The sequence below is a fragment of the Balaenoptera physalus genome, assembly GCF_965194825.1.
Source record: "Balaenoptera physalus genome assembly, chromosome: 5".
Taxonomy (NCBI): Eukaryota; Metazoa; Chordata; class Mammalia; order Artiodactyla; family Balaenopteridae; genus Balaenoptera; species Balaenoptera physalus.
Genome location: NC_138884.1, coordinates 137,496,376 through 137,519,909, shown reverse-complemented (window position 1 = coordinate 137,519,909; position 23,534 = coordinate 137,496,376). Strand labels below are relative to the sequence as shown.

The 23,534-nt window shown below is 35.8% G+C and overlaps 1 protein-coding gene across 2 annotated transcripts in view; it reads left to right on the top strand.

The window, feature by feature from the left end:
• Nucleotides 1–23,534, top strand: part of SCLT1 (sodium channel and clathrin linker 1) — a 232,580-nt gene that overhangs the window by 117,054 nt on the left and 91,992 nt on the right. For both annotated transcript variants that reach the window (XM_082462157.1, XM_082462156.1), the window contains exons 12-14: nucleotides 9,106–9,283; nucleotides 12,196–12,294; nucleotides 16,272–16,343. In XM_082462157.1, coding sequence (XP_082318283.1) covers nucleotides 9,106–9,283; nucleotides 12,196–12,294; nucleotides 16,272–16,343 — 349 coding nt within the window. The remainder of the gene's footprint in view (nucleotides 1–9,105; nucleotides 9,284–12,195; nucleotides 12,295–16,271; nucleotides 16,344–23,534) is intronic.

Here is a 23,534-nt window from a genome sequence, read left to right as displayed (position 1 = left end):
GCTTTGTCTATAAGCTTCAAAAGTTATTCCACATTAGAGTTTGTTTATGATTTATGATATCATCTAGAATATATATTCTATAAATGCTAAACAAACTATAATCATAGGTTTAAAATCTGGTTTGCTGGACATTGTTTATTAAAAAAATCATATTCAAAAGATTGAACATGTGTTTTGAACATATATTCAAACATCATTTTTGTCTTTGCCTTTTCTCCAAAACAGTAATAGTCAAGTTTAGTTAATCCCCAAATCAGAAATGTTCTTTTCATTTTAAAGCAGAAAAAAAAATAGCGAAGTTGGGTAAAAATTATATAGAAAAATCATTTCTTACTGAGAAATACTTGAGAAATCATTATAGATGTTTTTCCTGGAGTCTTATGGAACAAAAATTTTCAGTTACCTTGGAAGGTCTGGGCTACTTTTTAAATATATTCTGTAGCTTTGTCTTTAATTGCTGTCTTAATGCAGATGTTCATTCTAGAATCTTTTGTTGTTGTTTTCTAGTCCTTGTTGGATATTCCCTTAAGGAACTTGAAAATTGTCATTTGTAATCTATTAAAGATACAGTGACTACAGCACATAAAATCACATGGTTTATAGCTGAAAAATCTACTCTGTGATTGGAATCTGTTACACTCAGAAATAGTTTACTGATCTGAGGACATCAAAAATTGAGATCTCAGTTCTAGTCACAGATCCATGGCTAATACTCTTTGTTCAGAAAAAAATTAGTGTCTTTGAGCTTCTGTTTCTTGTTCTCCAAAATGCTAATAAAACTAATTTCTTTGCTCACAGTGGGTTCAGAACTAATTGATTTTAACTGCTAACTTGAGATTCTGATGAAAGATGTTGTCATTTTTAAGTGCTAGGGTTTTTTGGGTTTTGTTTTGCATTTTTCTAAACTTTTCAACAGTTGAATGATTATTTGACTGCTTTCTTGAACTTTTTTGTTAACCTTAGAGAAAAGTCTGTGGTTGTAGATTTTTCATTTGTTATTTTAGTAGCATTACGTGCTATGAAAATAAATGCTAGAGACTTGAAATAGTGAAATCTGAATATGTAAATTTCAGTTCCTTTGATTCTGATAGTATTTCATAAGGAATCAAGTTGTTCATCAGTGCTTTAAGTTGTCTTTTTGGTACTGAAGGCTCTGAGATTTGTGTTGCTTTTTTTTCTGCTTTTAGTATAAAGTTATAATATAACCTAACTGAAAGCTTCCGAAAAAGAGATTATTGCATACGTAAGAAAATCTAAGGATATTTTTTAAAGTTCAGTATTCAGCTAGCTGCCTCTGAAAAGAAAATTTTTACATTGGCTGTCTTTTGGAGCTATTAAATTAATGTTGTTTCTATTATGATTTTAAAAAGTTATATTTTAAAGTTAAAAAAACTCTTGTATTTTTATATAAGAGAAAGCAGAATTATTAGTGTAGTTGATATGTGTCTATAAGCAATGTTCAGCCAGTGTTTTAGGTGTGAATATATCCTGTTTAATGGAACTACCAGCTATGGAAAAGCTATGTTTTTAATGGTCATCTTTGTTCCATAAAATCAGACACTTTGGCCTCAGTAAATACTTACTATTTGAGTTATTAAAATTATATTTATTATTTATTTATAAAATTATCATTTGTGATCCTTTCAAATGCCACAAACACCTAAGAAGCATAAATCATTTTCTCCCATCTTCCAAAAAACGGCCTCTGCCTCCCTGCTTTTTAGATGATTCACGGGTACTGGGAATTATCTCCAGGGAATGCCAGTTCTCTGGGAAAGACTGCTGATTTGTATATGCTCTGTTGAATAAGGTCAGAGTGAAATGAACAGAATTGCTTTAAACCACCTCTTCATATTTTTTAATTTGGTGTTTCTTTCAAAGTAAGAATATGCCAATAAGACTAAGAATTTGAACCATTGTTCTTTCCTTGTTGTGATTTGTTGTCTCCACCTCCCCGCTCCCATTTTAACGGATACCATTCTTCCTCAGCTTCCTGAGTACACATAGAAGGTACATTTTTTTAAGACATTGTTTAGAAATATCTTTATTCTACCTTTAAAGGTGATAGTTTGGGTGAGTAATGAATCGTAGGTTGGAAATCCTAGGTTTTAAATCATTTTTCCTTAAAATGTTGACATTTTCCTCATATTATCTAGCTTCCAGCTGCAGAAAAAAAAATTTCCTTTGTCATTCGAAATTCCTGCTTTGTGTGTTTGACCTGTTCCCCCACCCCCGCGGACCCCGTCCCAGAGACTTGCGGGATCATCTACCCACGACCTCCACAGTTAATATTCTACAATTGCAGATGTGCACATTTAGTAAGAATTCGTCTTCATTCATTTTACTGGGGACATTTCAATATAGAAATTCATGTTCTTCACTTCTGGCAATACTTTTGGGATTTTTTGTTGAATAATTTTTTTTCTCTGTTTTTTCATTTTTTCTTTTAGCATGATATTAGTTGGATATTGGATCTAATGGATTGATTCCCTAATTTTCCTGTTTTTTCTCTCCCATTTTCCATTTCTTCATGTATTTTCTCCTTTCTTGGGGGTTCCTTTAAATTTTTTTCTAACTAACCATTTGTTGAATATTTTATTTTAGCTATCATAAATTTTTTAAAGAGCCATTTCTTATCCTCTGAATGTTTCTTTTTCTATAGTATCTTAGTATAAATGTTATATCATCTCTTAGTAAAATATATGAAAATATTTTTAAGGTTTTATTCTGCCACCTGCATTGTCTCTGCTTTCTCTAACATTCCTTTTTTCTTTGTGCCTGTCTGTCTTCCTTCCAAAGGCTTGGTGATCCTTTCTATCCATTGATATTTAAAAATAAGACACCAAAGTGCCTGCTTCGCCAGCACATATACTAAAAACTGGAATATACAAAGAAAATTAGCATGACCCACACTCAAATCCATGAAACATTCCATGTTTTTAAAAATCAAATTCACAGATACAGAGAACAGATAGATGTTTGCCAGAGGCAGGGAGTGGGGAGGGGTGGGTGAAATAGATGAAGGTGGTCAAAAGGTGCATACTTCCAGTTATAAAAGAAATGAATCACGGGGATGTAATATACAGCATGGTGACTATAGTTAATAATACTCTATTGTATATTTGAAAGTTGCTAAGAGAATAGATCTTAAAAGTTCTCATCACAAGAAAAAAAATTGTAATTGTATATGTGATGATATCAACTTGACTTATTGTGGTGATTATTTCAAAATATATGCAAATACTGAATTATTATGTTTACGCCTGAAACTAATACACAACTGTCCCTCAGTATGCACTGGGTTTTGGATCCAGGACCCCTGTGGATACCAAAATCCGTGGGTGTTCAAGTCCCTTATATAAAATGATACAGTGTTTGTATATAACCTATGCACATCCTCCTGTATACTTTAAATCATGTCTAGATTACTTACTAATACAATATAAATGCTATGTAAATACTTGCTGGTGCACAGCAAATTTAAGTTTTACTTTTCGGAAATTTTTAAAAAATATTTTCAGTCTGGTTGGTTGAATCCTGTAGTGTGGAAACCACAGATATGGGGGTTGACCGTAGTGTTGTATGTCAATTATATCTCAATTTTTAAAAAAAAATAAGACACCAAAAAGTAGATAGGTAGGTAGGTACGTATAGGTGGGCTTGTAGTCTGGCAGACTTACTATATTATGTTTAGGCAGTGAGCTGACTCTTTCCTTGGGCAGTCCCCAGATATCAGAATCTGAGGGTGCTCTTGCTTGAGCCAGTTTCTCCAGAGTAGGATCCATCAGTCTTTTGACGTGGGCTGGGAATGGAAGTGCACAAGCCTGAGTGTATTCCAAATCCTGAAGAAAGAGTCTGGGGGGTGATAATGTTCAATATGCAAACTTTCCTTCAGTACCCTGGGTTTTGGTATGTTTTCTCACCACCAACTTAACTTGAAATGACAGTGCCTTGCTATATAGTTATACATAGATACATAGATCTGAATTGGTGTAATTTAAGTGGAAGTTTCTTCTTTTTTTTCTCATTGGGGTGTAGTTGCTTTACAATGTTGTGTTAGTTTCTTCTGTATGAATCAGCTACATGTATACATATATTCCCTCTCTCTTGGACCTCCCTCCCACCCCACCCCCAATCCCACCCATCTAGGTCACCACAGAGCACCAAGCTGAGCTCCCTGCACCATACAGCAGGTTCCCACTAGCTATCTGTTTTACACATAGTAGTGTATATATGTCAACCCCAATCTCCCAGTTCATCCATCCCCCACCTCCCCCCACCATGTCCACATGTCCATTCTCTACATCTGCGTCTCTATTCCTGCCCTGCAAATAGGTTCATCTGTACCATTTTTCTAGATTCCACATGTATGAGTTAATATACGATATTTGTGTTTTCTCTTTCTGACTTAATTCACTCTGTATGACAGACTCTAGGTCCATCCACATCTCTCCAAATGACCCAGTTTTGTTCCTTTTTATGACTGAGTAATATTCCATTGTATATATGTACCACATCTTCTTTATCCATTCATCCATCGATGGACATTTAGGTTGTTTCCATGACCTGGCTATTGTAAATAGTGTTGCAATGAGCATTGGGGTGCATGTGCCTTTTTGAATTATGGTTTTCTCAGGGTATATGCCCAGTAGTGGGATTGCTGGGTCATATGGTAGTTCTATTTTTGGTTTTTTAAGGAACCTCCATACGGTTTTCCACAGTTGTTGTATTAATTTATATTCCCACCAACAGTGCAAGAGGGTTCCTTCCCTTTTCTCCACTCCCTCTCCAACCTGTATTGTATGTAGATTTTTTGATGATGGCCATTCTGACCGGTGTGAGGTGATACCTCATTGGAGTTTTGATCTGCATTTCTCTAGTAATTAGTGATGTTGAGCATTTTTTCATGTGCCTCTTGGCCACCTGTATGTCTTGTTCGGAGAAATGTCTATTTAGGTCTTCTGCCCATTTTTTGATTGGGGTGTTTGTTTTTTTGATATTGAACTGCATGAGCTGTTTGTATGTTTTGGAGATTAATCCTTTGTCAGCTGCTTCATTTGCAAACACTGTCTCCCATTCTGAGGGTTGTCTTTTCATCTCATTTATGGTTTTCTTTGCTGTGCAAAAGCTTTTAAGTTTCATTAGGTCCCATTTGTTTATTTTTGTTTTTATTTTCATTACTCTAGGAAGTAGGTGAAAAAAGATCTTGCTGTGATTTATGTCAAAGAATGTTCTTCCCTGTTTTCCTGTGAGAGTTTTATAGTGTCTGGTCTTACATTTAGGTCTTTAATCCATTTTGAGTTTATTTTTGTGTGTGGTGTTAGGTAGTGTTCTAGTTTTATTCTTTTACATGTAACTGTCCAGTTTCCCAGAACCACTTATTGAAGAGACTGTCTTTTCTCCATTGTATATTCTTGCCTCCTTTGTCATAGATTAGATGACCATAGGTGTGTGGGTTTACCTCCGGACTTTCTGTCCTCTTCCATTGATCTATATTTCTGTTTTTGTGCCAGTGCCATACTGTTTTGATTACTGTAGCTTTGTATAGCTTTGTGTAGCTTCAGGCTTCAGTATAGCCTCAAGTCAGGGAGCCTGATTCCTCCAGCTCCGTTTTTCTTTCTCAAGATTGCTTTGGCTATTCGGGGTCTTTTGTGTTTCCATACAAATTGTGAAATTTTTTGTTGTAGTTCAGTGAAAAATGCTGTTGGTAATTTGATAGGGATTACATTGAATCTGTAGATTGCTTTGGGTAGTATAGTCATTTTCACAATGTTGATTCTTCCAATCCAAGGGCATGGTATATCTCTCCATCTCTTTGTGTCATCTTTGATTTCTTTCATCAGTGTCTTATAGTTTTCTGAGTACATGTCTTTTACCTCCTTAGGTAGGTTTATTCCTAGGTATTTTGTTGTTGTTGTTGCAATGGTAAATGGGAGTGTTTCCTTAATTTCTCTTTCAGATTTTTCTTCATTAGTGTATAGGAATGCCAGAGATTTCTGTACATTAATTTTGTATCCTGCAACTTTACCAAATTCATCTATTAGCTCTAGTAGTTTTCTGGTGGCATCTTTAGGATTTTCTATCTATAGTATCATGTCATCTGCAAACAGTGACATTTTTAATTCTTCCTTTCCAATTTGGATTCCTTTTATTTCTTTTTCTTCTCTGATTGCTGTGGCTAGGACTTCCAAAACTGTGTTGAATAATAGTGGCGAGAGTGGACATCCTTAGGTGGAAGTTTCTATTTGGTAGCATAGCATATTTGTTAGGAACACTGACTCTGGACCCAAACTGACTGAGTTCAGACTCCATCTTCACAAGTAACTAGATCAATAACCTTGGGCACATTGCTTACCCTTTTTGTTCTTCAGTTTCTCTATCTATAAAATAAATATAATGATTTAACCTACCTCATAATTTATATGATATAATCTCATATCCTACCTCATAGGCTAATGCTATAACCTATTTCATAGCATCATTGAAGATATTGAGGATTATGTTTTCTTTAACATATGTAATGTACCTAGCACAAAGAATGTTCTTACAAGTGTTTGCTATTATCATTGTTGTTGCTATTATTATAGAGCGGGAACTTGGCCCAATTTTAGTAAGTTGAAAGAAAGGATTCATATAAGATTTGGCTGTAGAGGATATAGAAGTAAGTGCTTTATGAGAATAATAACAGGAGTAATACGTCTTTTATGTTATAAAATTATGGAAACCTTTAAATTATGAAGCTGATGATCTGAATCTACTTTCCTGTAACTCCACCCCTAGCACCAGTGTGACTTTTCAGAGCCACATGGTTGCTGTGGCTGATGGACTGTTAAATACATGTAAATCCTTTAGTTGCAAGGCTTTTTCTGACATGTGTGGGTGTGAAGCCTGGAGGTGAGTGTCAGAGTGCCTTGACTGAAGATTGGAATTCACAGAGTCCTAAACAAAGCTTGCCCTGTTGAGACACATGGACTCTTGGGAGATGAAGATGGTATGAACCCTTCATGAGTCACCTCCTCTGCCTGGCCCCCAAGAGGCCATGGTGAAGTGAATGGGTGAACGATGCTAGTAAAGTGCCAGATGTCCTATACCTCTGTGGGAGAGGTAGAGATTGCTTCCTCTTCTACCACAGTGCTTTAACCAAAGTAAGATGGGATGAAGAATGTCATATATGTAAATCATTAAAGTATGAGAGGACTGTATTCCATTAAAAAGCAGAGACCTGCAGAGTTTGATTAAAGCCTAGTAATGTGTTATTTTAGAAAATACCTAAAAGAGTAAATGAACTAGAACAAAGGTATCAAGAAAGGAAAGATGAAGAAGATTTGTTTTCAATTTAAAATAAAGGTGTTAGTGGAGAATATTAACAACTGTAAACAAAAGGAAAGCAAGAATGACAATATTAATATTACATAAGGTAGGGTTTAATGGTAAAAGCAGTAAATAGAATAAAGAGGGACCTTATGTAGTGAAAAAAAAAATCACCATTTTGAAAGAGGTACAACCTTAATAAACCTAAATATGGCAAATAATAGGACAGCTAAATGTGTGATGCAAAAGCTGGGAAATGCAAGGGTGACAATGAAAATACAGTTATGTTCATTATGGCTTCTCATGCCACCACTTAGAAAAGAAATGCCTGAAACAAAACAAAGAAACATATGTAATGCAAGGGAAGAACTGTCTTACCAGAACATATCAGAACATGTTATAAAGCCACTATAATCAAGTTAATATGACTTGGGCCTAGACTAGACAAATAGATCAGTGGATCATGACAATCTATAAGTAAATCATGATATTTGCACATTTTAGGTATAAGGGGTTATTTCAGTTCATCAGTTACTAATGGTACTCATACAACTGGCTATCAATCTGGAAGAAAGTTAAATTGGACCCTGTCTTATAGCGCATTCAGAAGTAAATTCCAGATTGATTAAAGATTTACAGGCAAAAATATTAAAGGCATAACATTTTTTTGAGGAAATCTAGGAGCTTACATTAACCATCTATGGATAAACGAGATCATCTTTATAAAAACTGAAATCCCAGATGTTGAAAAAAATAGTCAAATTTAGCTGTATTCAAGTGAGCATTTTTAGTGTAATAAAGATTTCCTAAATAGAGTCAGTAGGCCACAACAAAAAAGTAGATTTGGAAAAAAATATTTGCAGCGTACAGAACAGACTGAGGGTTAAATATGTTAATATTCAAAAAGTTCTTATAAAGGAACAAGCAAAGTTAATAAGCCATCAGGAAAAAGTAGGCAAAGGATATGAGGAGGAAATTGAAAGACAATTCACGTGGCTAACAAACTTTTAAAATAGGCCTAAACTCTCCAGTAATTAGGGAGATACAAATTAACAGTGAGGAGAAGTTGCATCCGTCAGACTAGGAAAGGAAAGAGCTTCTGGATGTATTGCTTGAGGGGATTTTTACAAGGTGTTATTGAATAAAAAAAGCAAGTGCAGAAAAGGGTATATACTGTGATCTTAATTTTTATAACATGAAAAATTGTGTTTAAAAACCTGTGGATTGATGTGTATATACTGTGTATGTATATTTATGTGTATATGTGTATGTATATAAAAATCATACATATGATTTTGTGAACATGGAGAAAAATATTCAAAGATATACATTAGTAAATTAACATGGGTTACCTGGGTAGAGAGTAGTAAAGGGGAGCCAAGCAAAAAACTAAAGGACAAAAAGACCATATAAATAGAAAGAACAACTTATTCTTTAAGGATTTGCTTTATAATACTGTCATGTAACTGTATAAGACAGTATGAGTTAACATAAGTAGGAAAGTGTAGAAAATGTAACATAATCAGAGTCAGAATATCTAGGCTCAGTCTAAGCCCCACTGCTCATTATTCATATGACCTTAATTAAATGTTTAAGCTCTCTGGGTCTGTTTGTTATTTTTTTTAATGGAAAAAATGAAACCTACTTTACAGAACTTTTGTGTGAATCAAATGAGAAGATACCATGTGAAAGTAACTGGAATAATGCCTGTCCTGTAATAGATGCTCTGTAAATCTCCTATCTCCCTCCCTTTTAAAAATATTTAACTTTCTCAACGTTACTATTAAATTTTAGGTTATGTGTGACAATCCAAGAAGCTACCCAATTAAGAGCAGAAAAAATACATTTGGAAAAACAGACCAGAGACTTACAAGCAAAGTGCTATGAATTAGAAAATAAGAAATACGAAGCTATTGTAAGAGCCAGAAATAGCATGCAACTCCTAGAAGAAGCTAACCTTCAAAAAAATCAGGTAAGAAAACTAGTAACCATGTTTATAAATAATAATAAATAGATAATAAATACAATAATGAAATACTGAACATTCCCCCATATGACCTGATAGTAAAGGAATCAGTAACTACAGAATTAATGCATAAAAATGAAATTGCTCACCATTAATAGACATACTATTGATACATTCTTGATGTTAAGACTTAACATCATAAAATATGATAAAATGTCAACCCTCTCCTAAAACTTTCATTAGACGTTTTTTATGTCGCCAATCCTTGTGTAACTAATCTTCATCCCCTGTAGTCTTTATACTTTTTTTAAAAAATCTGTTAAAGTACTTACTGCAGTATGTATACTCTATATTTTAGTCACTTGAATCAGATGGATCTTATTAATCTTTATTTCGCCTTCATTACTTACACAGTTACTCTAATAGAGCAGAAGCTTAATTGAGAGGAATTAAATTAACTATAAAGATTTATTAACTGGAGCCTTCATGTCACTGCTCTTTTTTTTTAACCCTCTAATAATTGTGATTACTGTGCTACCACATATCACATCTTTTGTCTTTTACCACTTTCATTTAATGGTATTTAGTTTAGAAGTCACAAAATAGGTTTTTTAAAAATTAATTAATTAATTAATTAATTAAATTTTGGCTGTGTTGGGTGTTTGTTTCTGTGCAAGGGCTGTCTCCAGTTGCGGCGAGCGGGGGCCACTCTTCATCGCGGTGCGCGGGCCTCTCACCGTCGCGGCCTCTCTTGTTGCGGAGCACAGGCTCCAGACGTGCAGGCTCAGTAGTTGTGGCACACGGGCTTAGTTGCTCTGCGGCATGTGGGATCTTCCCGGACCGGGGCACGAACCCATGTCCCCTGCATTGGCAGGTGGATTCCTAACCACTGCGCCACCAGGGAAACCCCGATAGGTTTGTTTTTAATGTTGCTGGCTCCCTTACGAAGCAATCATTAAATTATTATTTCATTTAATCAATATTTATTGAATTCCTAGTATATGCATAGTACTCCACTGGGACGTATGGGGATTACAAAGGAAAAACATTGTTTTATTTATGTTTTCTTTTTTACATGATAGATGGTTTTCCAAGAGAACTATTAAAAACAAAACAAGCTATAAGTTGCATGTTAAGAAGCTACTAAGAAATAAAAAAGAAATAATTATCCAAATCTAAGCTGTGAGAATGCTAAGGTGCTTTTTATACCTTTCAGATATTATTCCCTTCTGTGATCTTTTAGAATGGATGAAAGGCACAAAATACATAATATGCTTGGGAATTCCTCTAAACGCCTAAGTTAACTAGAAAAATTAAGAGCAGGGCAGAATTGTTTCTCTCTCTCCTCCGAAGCCTATGAGCATTCTTAACATCAGGGCGTAAAGATGAATATTTTGTGTGGAGCACAGTGGACAGAGAAGGTAGTAGTAATAATACTCATTCCTGTCCCTTAAATCTTCTCATCCAAGTCTCAAGTCCACAAATTGGACTTGAATCGTAAATTGCCTGTTTATGGCTACAGTATTAAGTTCCCTCTTGACTTATTGCTTAATTGCCAGAGGGTTCCCACCTTCAGTTGCTTGTTCCAAGAAGTCAAGAAGTTCTCTTAACCAATCATGCAAACAGGTATGAAGCACAACCTTACCATAGTTTCTTGTGAAACTTCCCTTTTCCCCATTGTCCTATTCTCCATGACAAGATTGTTATATCAAAACAGCTATTACTTCTCCCTAGCTTACCTATTTAAGTAGGAGGAAATATATTAAACAACAAAAACAGAGATAGGAATGTGTATGGTATCTTTGCAAGATAGTGGGATCAGAACACAGAGCCACTTACTCTGTAATGATATTTATAAAAAAAAGAAAAAAGATTCATTCAAACCTAAAATTGGAGGAGTTCCAGGCTCAGGAAGATATTTGAACTAGAGATGTAAACTTGGGACTTGTCAGCATACAAATGGTATTTAAAACCGCGAGATTGGATTAGACCACCAAGGGGTGGATGTGGATAGAGAAAAGGACCAAGGACTAAGACTTGGATAGTTCAGTAATAAAGAGGTTCAGGAGAAGAGGAAGAAATGACATTGCAGACTCAAAAGGAATAATCAGTGAGTTAAGAGGAAAACCAATACTAGGGTGTGCTAAAAGCCAAGTAAAGAAGGTAAAACAAGGAAAAGAAAGTAATCCATTATCTCAAGTGCTGCTTGACAGATCAATAAAATAATTACGCAAAATTGACTCTCATGGGTCAGCAGTATAGAGATCATGGACAGTGAAAGCCTGATTAGAGTGAACACAACAGAAAGTTTTGGAAATGAGCAAGTGCAGACTTTAGAGGAGTTCTGCTCCACAGGGAAGCAAAGAAATGGGATGTGACTGACAACAGAACTAGGCTTATAAGAGTACTTTTTAGGTGAGATGAGAATGATTGGTTGGTTAGAAATTTCATGGAGAGGAAGTAGGTGGTGTCTACAGTGATGGAGGTATGAGGTGACAAGGGACATAATTTGAATAAAACCAAATAATGGAAAGAAAGGGAAATCTAAGAGATTTTTCCAAGAATATAATATTTAGATTTGATTATTTATTTTACATAGGGAATAAAGGAGAAAGAAAATTTAAAAATAATCCTAAATTCCAAGCCATAGAGATTAGAAGAGTGATGGTACTGGCTGAAACAAATATCAAAGGAAAAGAATAAATTTTTAGTTAGGACAAGGTCAGGAGAGGACATTAAGGAAAATAAATATCATTCATAACTTAGGCAAGATCTCAAAGTGGAGATGTCTCAGAAGTTTCGCATAAGAGGTATGCTTTCAAGAAAGTGATTAGTGGATAGGTTTTTACCCATTTATTATATAATCTCTATTAATAACGATGTGACCTATGATAACATCAAATTATTATTTTCTGAAGGCTCTGCTTGAGGAGAAGCAAAAAGAAGAAGATATAGAGAAAATGAAAGAAACAGTTTCTCGGCTTGTGCAAGATGCTGCCATAAGAACCAGGAAGGAAGTAAGGGGGTTTTAATTATATTTAAAATTCAAAATTTTACAGAATTTCACAGCTTAAGAGTAGATACTACCTGAGTTTTTGCCTTGTGGACCTAGCTAATTAATTGTCAGCTGATTGTATCAATTGTGCTAAATTTCAAGTAAAAATCATCTCATGATAGTAGCCCCTAACATTAGTGCCAGGGTGAGGTAGAGGTAGGGGATAGGGCAAGTGGGAAGGAGAGAGATTTAGGCTAGGAATATAGTGAAGATTAACACACCTGAAGTATGATGTAAAGAAGAAGGGTCAAAAAGAAACTTAGAACATATAAGAAGCAAGAGAAGAAAACCTACTGTTACTTGCAGTATCTTAGAGTATCTTCGGACTGGAGTACCAGAGAAATCTGCTTTAACCTCTTATTTTATTTGTAATGAAGCTGAAACCCATGAGAGGTTATTGGCTCACTCAAAATTGTACACTAATTAAAGCCAGAACTTAGACTCACAACTTCTCCTTGCTATACTGAGCCCAGCGTTGTTTCAATCGCATCATGCAGATACCTATATGATTTGTGAATTGTGTTGTTTGCAATTCCGCTATCAAGACTAAATCTTATTTTTTTTTGTTAAACCAATGAGTTGTTTCTTAGTTTGAATTGCAAGCCTTATGAAAGTTAAAACTGTCTTGGAAATATAAGTTTGCTTTCATGTAAAGAGAGAGGGAAGACATACATTTATTTGCCCTTTCCTCTGGTGTGGATATGAATTAATTCATAAGTGGTGTGGTAAAGTTAAAAAGTGTAAAGTGAGTTTAGGAGGAAGAAACCACAAAAACCCATTTTAAAGATGAAAAAACTGGAAAGCAGAGTAGTTAACTAACTTGCTTAGGGTTCCACCTCTAGGAAATAGCAGAACTGGGTTGCAGATGAGCTCTACTCTCAACCACTATGAGAAATTGTTTATCGTGAATTTAGTATTTTTTTTATTTTTAGAAATTTTCAAACCCATAAAAAGGAAAGAGCTGTATAATGAACACTTATTTACCTCTCACCCAGAAAACTCTTAGTGTCTTGCTACACCCATTCCATCTCTCTTTATGTTACATACTCACTCTTCCCTTTTGCCAAACATTCAGACATAGGCTGCAGGCCTCATGACACTTCATCTTGTCATCTGTTTCCCCAGAAAAAGGACATTTTGCTACACAACCACACCACAATTACCATGTCTTAAAAAAAATCAACATTACTTCAATCCACACTCAAATTTCCCAAAATATTGTTTGTAGCTGTTTGGTCTTTAAAATTCAGGATCCAATCCATGTTTATGCATCATTGTATTTGACTACCACGTCTCTGTAGTCTCCGTCAATTTAACCCAGTCCCCTGCCTTCCTTTGTATATGACAAGAATCCTTTGTAGAATCCTTCAGAATATTCCACATTTGGACTCATGTGACTTTCGTTTTGATTAGATTCAGGTCATTTCTGGCAGAGTGATATGTATACCTACATCCCACTTCATCACATCAGGAAGCTGTAATGTCAGTTGTACATTGGTGATTCTAAGCTTGACCACATGATTAAGGTGTTCAGACCAGATCTTTCCATTGTATACTTTATAAATAATTGGGGAAGTTACTTGAAGACCATGCAGCTATCCTTTTCCACCAAAATCTTTCATCCAGTGGTTTTATCATCCATTGATAATCCTTGTCTAAAATAAATAAATATATGGGGTAATTAGAAATTCTAATTCTGTCAATCTCTCTATACATTTATTAGCTGTTATTTTTTGGTAAGGGCTAGAGTCCTGCCCCCTTTGTTTGTTATGATGGATTCATTTTTATTTTTTTATTTCATGATTCATTGCCATCAGTCTTCACTTTTATTCTCAATTTGTCTCTCTAGTTTTCCTGGATAAATGATATTTCTCATCTTGTACTTTCCTTGCCTCAGACCTAGAATCAGCCAGCCACTTCTTCAAAAAGCCTTGGTTGTAATTTTTAATCTGATATTTTGTCAGATAGATGAATTAGCAAAAGCAGAAATTCCTGTTTTCATTTTTACTGTAATATTTACATTAATATGCTTTCCTACATATTCGTAAAGACTATCTATGAAATTATTAACATAAGTGGTTTCAAAATATATATACTGTTATGGTCATAAACCCTCATGTTGCCTGCATCATTTCTAGATACTAAAAGGAACACTTAAAAGACTATGTGAGAGACAGACAGACATGATTGGGCTTATAAGAACCAAAATTATTTTATTCTAGGAACCTTCATGACTTAGTTTCAGCCTGAATATTCCTTGTCTATAATGGGGATAATAACTACTTCATCATGTTGTTGTGAGAATTAATGAGATAATAACACGTAAAGCACTCTGAACAGTTCATAACACATTAAATCTCAATAAATGCTAACTATGATTGTCACTGACCTGTAAATAGGGTGGATTGATTTTTAATATAGTTTTTCATAGGAAAAGCTACATCAAATTATAACCTAAAATGGAACGGAAATGGACCCACATATAATATGCTCGGCAGGCCTTCCAAAAAATAACTCTAGTTTAATTAACTAAAGTATATAACAGTGTTGTAAATGTTCTAAAGAAGGTTTACATCATGTTTGAGAAATAATCCATTTTATAAGATGCTAGAAAATTTCCAAATACCTTTGGGTCATAAATGTGTACTGATGATATATCATCAGGATCAATATTCTTCATGGTCTGTTTAAAAACATGAGTAGGGACTTCCCTGGTGGCGCAGTGGTTAAGAATCCGCCTGCCAATGCCGGGGACACGGGTTCGAGCCCTGGTCCGGGAAGATCCCACATGCCACGGAGCAACTAAGTCCGTGTGCCACAACTACTGAGCCTGCGCTCTAGAGCCCGCGAGCCACAACTACTGAAGCCCGCACGCCTAGAGCCTGTGCTCCACAACAAGAGAAGCCACCTCATTGAGAAGCCCGCACAGTGCAATGAAGAGTAGCCCGCGCTCACCACAACTAGAGAAAGCCGGCACACAGCAACGAAGACCCAACGCAGCCAAAAATAAATAAATAAATATATTAAAAACACGAGTAGATATTAGAAAAAAATATTGTCTTAGGAGCCATCCTGAGGAGATGTGACTAGTTCTTGAAAATACTCTGTACACATAAATTCTACTATTTCTGAAGATACTTAACTGCTAATTAAAATAAGGGTTTTTCTTATAAAGTAATGTGGCACTGAAATATGATGTGTACTATAAAAATATTCTTCTGTTTATAAAACAAAAGTGCCTTAAAAGTTATTAATTACATTTTTAGTGTATAATTCAGTTTTTCTCCTGACTTGCTCTGTGGTAGCAGATCTCAAAGTATTGTTCAGGTGGTCTGCAAAATCGTACCTACTTTCATAATTATAGTAGAACACTTTGCTTTTTTCACAGTCATTCTCTCATGACTGCAGGGTTGTCTTCCAGAAGTTGATGGTATGCAACAACACAACAGCTTGAACGTGGAAATAGATTTGAGAGTCTAGCTATCTTCTATTAAGCCATAGACATTAAGGAAATTTGCAAAAATGTAAACTAATACCACTCTTCTAAAAATTTTTTAATTTTTGGGAAATACACATATTTTCACAAAAGTGTATTTTTTATGTTAACCTGTAATGACTTTAAGTTATTATTTATAAAGGGATTAATAAGTAAATATTTTGAAATTTTCTGTTTTCATTTCTAATATGGTACATTTTAATTGGAAGAGAACCCATTATAAAGACCAAAAATTTGACAAACACTTTAGGAGACATCATCCTGTTCACTTACTTCCACTGTTATTATAAATTCTTGACTCTTTAATACATTGTGTGCTTATTCTTTATGCCCTAAAAGTTAGAATTTTATTTTTTATCAAAATTATTATTCTAAATGTTTTTATTGGATGTTAATTATTTTTACTGTAGACCTAAATAATTCATAGATATATTAATTTACAGGTTGCAAACACAAGAAAGCAATATAATGTACAGATTTCTCGACTAACAGAAGAACTTTCAGCCCTTCAAATGGTATGTTAGAAGACTGTACTGCTATTTTCTTCTGAATATTGTTTACTTTAAAGGCCAGGATACATTTTTTTTTTTAAACATCTTTATTAGAGTTTAATTGCTTTACAATGTTGTGTTAGTTTCTGCTGTATAACAAAGTGAATTAGCTATACATATACATATATCCCCATATCCCCTCCCTCTTGCATCTCCCTCCCACCCTCCCTATCCCACCCCTCTAGGTGGTCACAAAGCACCGAGCTGATCTCCCTGTGCTATGCGGCTGCTTCCCACTAGCTATCTATTTTACATGTGGTAGTATATATAAGTCCATGCCACTCTCTCACTTCGTCCCAGCTTACCCTTTCCCCTCCCCATGTCCTCATTCCATGGAATGGAATTTAATAACCTTGGAATTAAATATATAAATTTAACTTGAAGATCTGATGAAATGGAATTTAATAACCTTGCTCACCTTGCTTGTACAAGAATTTCCAGAGATTGGGAAGATATTTTCAATTTTACAAACTCTCATCTTTCCTGAATCTCCATATCACTTTTAATCTTTCTTACAAAATTTAGCAATGAATTATGTCTTGTAATAAATATTATACATTGTATTACACCTCTTTCTCTGTCTCCTCGTCTTCCTTCTCAGTCCCTCCCTCCCCCTCTGTCTTTCTTCATGAAAATCTTATCTTTCCAAGTAGATTGTAAGCACTTCAAGGTAGAAGAGTCTTATGCTTTCCTTTATTTTCCCCATTGCCTAATACACTATTTTGCACAGTATGTTTTCAATAAATCCTTATTGACTGATTGATATTTAAACACCTCTGAAAGAATGATCACATCTTTTCCACATTCTACAAACCAGTGCACATGATGAGACCTTAGTTATTGTATGTGGGTCCTGAGAGTTTTAGAACAAGAAACAGTGTTACTTTTTGGTTGTTTAATGTCATTTGTTCTAACACTATAGGAACATTAAGTAAAATTAATGGGATACAGTGTGGCCCATTAGTCATGTCTAATTGTTTGTTGTTTTTCAGTTTTACTTCCTCTTCTGTCACCTTGCTATTTTGCTTGTTCTCTTACATGGACTGATTTAACTATCAAAAGATTTACAACTTTGAAGAAGAGGGGTTTTACCCCAGTCTAGGATTATTTAATAAATTATAAGCTCTGGAGGGACAAGAACATTATTTCTTTCTATTTAGGAATGTGTACTAGGTAAGACCTGCAGGGATTTAAAAAATAACTCTTAGCTGTGTAAACAACCAGAGCTATGTAAACTCACTTTAGAGTAAAAAGAAGACATAATTTCAGATTATTACAGAACGTACTTCTTAGGATTTATAGTAAAACATTTGTTACTCATAGCTAAGTGGATTTTTCTGAAGATATTAAATATTATCTGATGTCATGTTGGTTTGGTGAAAAAAACTGTACTAATTGAAGTGTTTGAAATATTAAGCATTTAGAGGTATATTTGAAGAAAGACATGTTCAGCTACTTCAAAAAGCAAATTTTCTCAGGAAACTCAGACTACAGTTTGAGGCATAATAACCTAATGTCGACTATTGATTTCTATTCTTCATTACCAATTTTACCACCTGTGCACTAAACATGAAGTCAGGGAGGGAAGTTAAGCATACTTTAGCTAACCCAAAGCTGAGTTATGCTTGCAGGAAGGATAAAGTCTTGTATTTTAGGTTAATGTGTAGATTTTTTGGATAGGTTTAAGAAGAGGCCAGAGGGAGTCTGTCTCAAGCCACATATTTCGCTTTGGAGAGCAACATATGCAGCATATGTTTCTCTTCAAATACTCAAGGTTTTACTTCTGCCAAGTAGCAGAAGTTTTTTGCTAATCTATAGCAAATGAGGGAGAGGATTGATTATAAATGCCCAAATTTATACATGTAAAATGAAACATTCATTATGATCTTTTTTTTGATCCATGAGTTTTTTAGAAGTCTAATTTCAAATTCCCAAATACATGGGTATTTAGACTCCTTTTTATTACTAATTTCTAATCTGGTTAAATAGAGACCACAGATCATGGCCTATATGATATTGATTCTTAATATTTGTTGAGACTTTCTTTAAGGTACACTATGGGGGTATGATTTTGGAAGCACTCCATGAGTTCTTGAAAAAATTTCTAGTATCATTTGGTCATTTCTTGTCCAAAAGGTAAGAATATTGGTGGTGATTAATATCTGAAAAGCTTTTAATTTTAAGTAATTTAAGTAATTTTAAATGTTTGCTTTAGTATTTAGTGCATTTCTGATAGAATTCTTATATTTCTCCTTAAAGGTTTCTACTTTTCTGTCTCATTTTAACTTTGTTATCTCAGGTTAAGCAAATATTCAACCACTGTCGTTTGGCAGTTAAATAGTGGATTAGATAAAGAGAGATGCATAACACATTTATAACATATCTTTCTTTATATGCTACTCACCAGACCCAGAAGTGTGATCTAACCTTATTATTAGTATCTACATTAAAAATCATTTGGGAATCATATCATAGATGCAGAAAAAGCATTTGACAAAATCCAGCACCCATTCATGATAAAAAAAAATCTCTCAGTAAACTAGGAACAAAGGGAAACTTCCTCAATTTTGTAAAGAATATCTGTAAAAAACCTACAGCTGTGAAACTGAAAGCTTTCCCACTAAGATCAGGAACAAGGCAAGGGTGTCCCCTCTCACCACTGCTTTTCAAGATCATGCTGGAAGTACTAGCTAATGCAGTTTGACCCCCCCAAAAAAGGAAATAAAAGGTATGCAGGTTGGGAAAGAAGAATTTGTTTTCAGATAGCATGATTGTCTATGTAAAAAGTCCAAAAGAATAAAAAATAAAAAACCCTGGAACAAAGAAGTGATTATAACAAGGTTGTTTTGGATACAAGGTTAATATGCAAAAGTCAATTGCTTTCCTATATACCAGCAATAAACAAGTGGAATTTGAAATTAAAAACACAGTGTCATTTACACATTGTCATTTGCATTAGCACCCCCAAAATTAGATAGTTAGGTGTAAATCTAACCAAATATATATGAGGAAAACTACAAAACTCTGATGAAAGACAGCAAAGAAGAACTAAATAAATGAGGCTAGCCCATGTTCATGGATAAAAAGACTCAATATTGTCAAGATGTCATTTCTTCCCAACTTGATCTATAGATTTAGTGCAATTCCAATTGAAATCCCACCAGGTTATTTTGTGGATATTGGCAAGCTGATTCTAAAGTTTGAATGGAGAGGCAAAAGACCTAGAATAGTCAATACAACATTGAAGAAGAAGAACAAAGTCAGAGGACTGACACTGTACCGCACTTCAAGACTTACTTGAAACCTACAGTAACCAAGACAGGGTGATATCAGTGAAACAACAGACAAATAGATCAATGGAACAGAACCCAGAACCCAGAAATAGACCCACATGAATACAGTAAGCTGATCTTTGACAAAGGAGCAGAGGTAATACAGTGGAGCAAAGATAGCCTTTTTTTAACAAATGGTGCTAGAACAATTAGGCATTCACATGAATGAATCTGGATACAGACCTTACATAAAAATTAATTCAAAATGGGTCACAGACCTAAATGTAAAATGCAAAACTTATAAAACTCCTATAGGAGTTTTATATATAGGAGTTTCTCCTATAACATAGGAGAAAAATCTAGATAATCTTGGGTTTGGCAATGAGCTTTTAGTTACAACACCAAAGGTATGCTCCATGAAAGAAACAACTGGTAAGTTGGACTTCATTAAAATTAAATTTTTCTGCTCTGTGAAAGACACTATCAAGAAAATGAAAATTGAAATCATAGATTGGGAGAAAATATTTACAAAAAAAAACCATATCTAATAAACGACTATTACCCAAAATATACAAAGAATCCTTAAATCTCAACAGTAAGAAAACAAAACAACTTGATTTAAAAAATTGAGCCAAAGACCTTAACAGACTCCTCACCAAAGAAGATTTACAGATGACAAATAAGTAAATGAAAAGATACTCCAAATCCTATGTAAAAATGCAAATTAAAACAACGAGATACCACTCGTTACACCAAATAAGTGCCAGATATACCTATTACAATGGCCAAAATCCAGAACACTGACACCACCATATGCTGACAAAGAGCAAGAGGAACTCTCATTCATTGCTGGTAGGAATGCAAAATGGTACAGCCACTTTTGAAGGGAGTTTGCTGTTGTCTTACAACAGTAAATATACTCTTACTATAGGATCCAACAGTGGCATTCCTCTGTATTTAGCCAAAGGAGTTGAAAACTTATGTTCACAAAAAAACCTGCACATGGATGTTTATATTATAGCAGCCTTTGTCATAATTGCCAAAACTTGGAAGCAACCAAGATGTCCTTCAGTTGGTGATGGGTAAATAAACTGGTACATCCAAACAATAGAATATTATTCAGCACTTAAAAGAAATGAGCTACGTCACCATGAAAAGACATGGAGGAAACTTAAATGCATATCACTAAATTAAAGAAGCCAGTCTGAAAAGGTTACATAATATATGATTCCAGCTATATGACATTCTGGAAAAGGTAAACTATGGAGACAGTAAAAAGATCAATGGTTACAAGGGCTTAAGGAGGAGAGAGAGAGAGATGAATAAGTATAGGCAAAGCATAGAAAATTTTTAGGACAGTGAAACTACTTTATATGATACTATAATGGTGGATATATGTCATTATAAATTTGTCCAAACCCATAAAATGTACAACACCAAGAGTGAACTCTAATGTAAACTATCGCCTCTAGGTGATAATATTGTGTGACGTAGGTACATAAGTTTTAACAAATGTACCACTCCATTGTGGGATGTTGATAACAGGGAAGGCAATGTGTGTATGGGGCAGGAAGTATAGGAGAAGTCTGTAACTTCCCCTCAATTTTGCTGTGAACCTAAACTGCTCTTAAAAAATAGTCTATTAAAAAATTACATGAGGTGAGTTATGAACATAGGAGAAATCCCAAATTTCACACCACAAAATTACTTTTTCATAGATTAGCAACTTATTGTATGAACATATATGGAACATTAAAGTTAAATTTCTTGGGGGGACCTTCAAGATGGTGGAGGAGTAAGACGTGGAAATCACCTTCCTACCCACAAATACATCAAAAATACATCTACATGTGGAGTAATTCCTACAGAACACCTACTGAACCCTGGCAGAAGACCTCAGACTTCCCAAAAAGCAAGAAACTCCCAACGTACCTGGGTAGGGCAAAAAAAGAAGAAAAAACAGAGACAAAAGAATAGGAAGGGTACCTGCACCTCTGGGAGGGAGCTGTGAAGGAGGAAAAGTTTTCACACACTAGGAAGCCCCCTCAGTGGCGGAGACGGAGAGTAGGCAGGGGGGAAGCTTCAGAGCCATGGAGGACAGCGCAGCAACAGGGATGCAGAGGACAAAGCGGAGAGATTCCCGCACAGAGGATCGGTGCCAGCCAGCACTGACCAGCCTGACAGGATTGTCTGCTCACCTGCCGGGACGGATGGAGGCTGAGAGCTGAGGCTCGGACTTAGGAGGTCGGATTCCAGGGAGAGGACTGGGATTGGCTGCATGAACACAGCCTGAAGGGGCTAGTGCGTCTAGGAGGGTGCGTCCAGCTAGCCAGGAGGGAGTCCGGGAAAAAGTCTGGACCTGCCTAAGAGGCAAGAGACCATTGTTTCAAGGTGCATGGGAAGAGGGGCTTCAGAGCACCGCCTAAACGAGCTCCAGAGATGGGTGCGAGCCGTGGCTATCAGTGCAGACACCAGAGACAGGCATGAGACGCTGAGGCTGCTACTGCAGCCACCAAGAATCCTGTGTGCAAGCACAGGTCACTATCCACACCTCCCCTCACAGGAGCCTGTGCAACCCACCACCACCAGGGTCCCGTGATCCAGGGGCAACCTCCCTGGGAGAACAAATGGCACGCCTCAGGCTGTTGCAACGTCACAGCAGCCTCTACCACCACAGGCTAACCCCACATTCCGTATCCCTCCCTACCCTTGGCCTGAGTGAGCCAGAGCCCCCTAATCAGCTGCTACTTTAACCCCATCCTGTCTGGGCGAAAAACAGACGCCAGAGGGCGACCTACATGCAGTGGCAGGGCCAGACCCAAACCTGAACCCCAGGAGCTGTGCAAACAAAGAAGAGAAAGGGAACTTTCTCCCAGCAGCCTCAGGAGCAGCAGATTAAATCTCCATAATCAACTTGATGTACCTGCATCTGTGGAATACCTGAATAGACAACAAATCATCCCAAAATTGAGGCGGTGGACTTTGGGAGCAACTGTAGACTTGGGGTTTGCTTTCTGCATCTAATTTGTCTCTGGTTTTATGTTTATCTTAGTTTAGCATTTAGAGCTCATTATCATTGCTAGATTTGTTTATTGACTTGGTTGCTCTCTTCCTTTTTATATATATATGAGTGTGTGTGTGTGTGTATTTTCCTTTTTCTCTTTTTGTGAATGTGTAGGTGCATGCTTCTTTGGGTGATTTTCTCTGTACAGCTTTGCTTTTACCATTTGTCCTAGAGTTCTGTCTGTCCTTTTTTTTTTTTTTTTTTTAGTATAGTTTTTAGCGCTTGTTATCGTTGGTGGATTTGTGTTTTGGATCGGTTGCTCTCTTCTTTCTTTCCTTTTCTTTTATTACATTTTTATTTTTTGGTTTTAAAAAATATTTTCCGTATTTTTTATTTTAGTAACTTTATTTAATTTTTTTCTGCCTTTCGTTCTCTTTTTTCTCCCTTTTCTTCTGAGCCGTGTAGCTGACAGGGTCTTGGTGCTCCGGCCGGCTGTCAGGCCTGAGCCTCTGAAGTGGGAGAGCTGACTTCAGGACATTGGCCACCAGAGACCTCCCGGCCCCACATAATATCAAATGGTGAAAGCTCTCCCAGAGATCTCCATCTCAATGCTAAGACCCAGCTCTACTCAACGACCAGCAAGCTACAGTGCTAGACACCATATGCCAAAAAACTAGCAAGACAGGAACACAACCCCACGCATTAGCAGGGAGGCTGCCTAAAATCATAAGTTCACAGAAACCCCAAAACACACCAACAGACACGGCCCTGCCCACCAGAAAGACAACATCCAGCCTCATCCACCAGAACACAGGCACCAGTCCCCTCCACCAGAAAGCCTACACAAGCCACTGAAACAACCTTACCCACTGGGAGCAG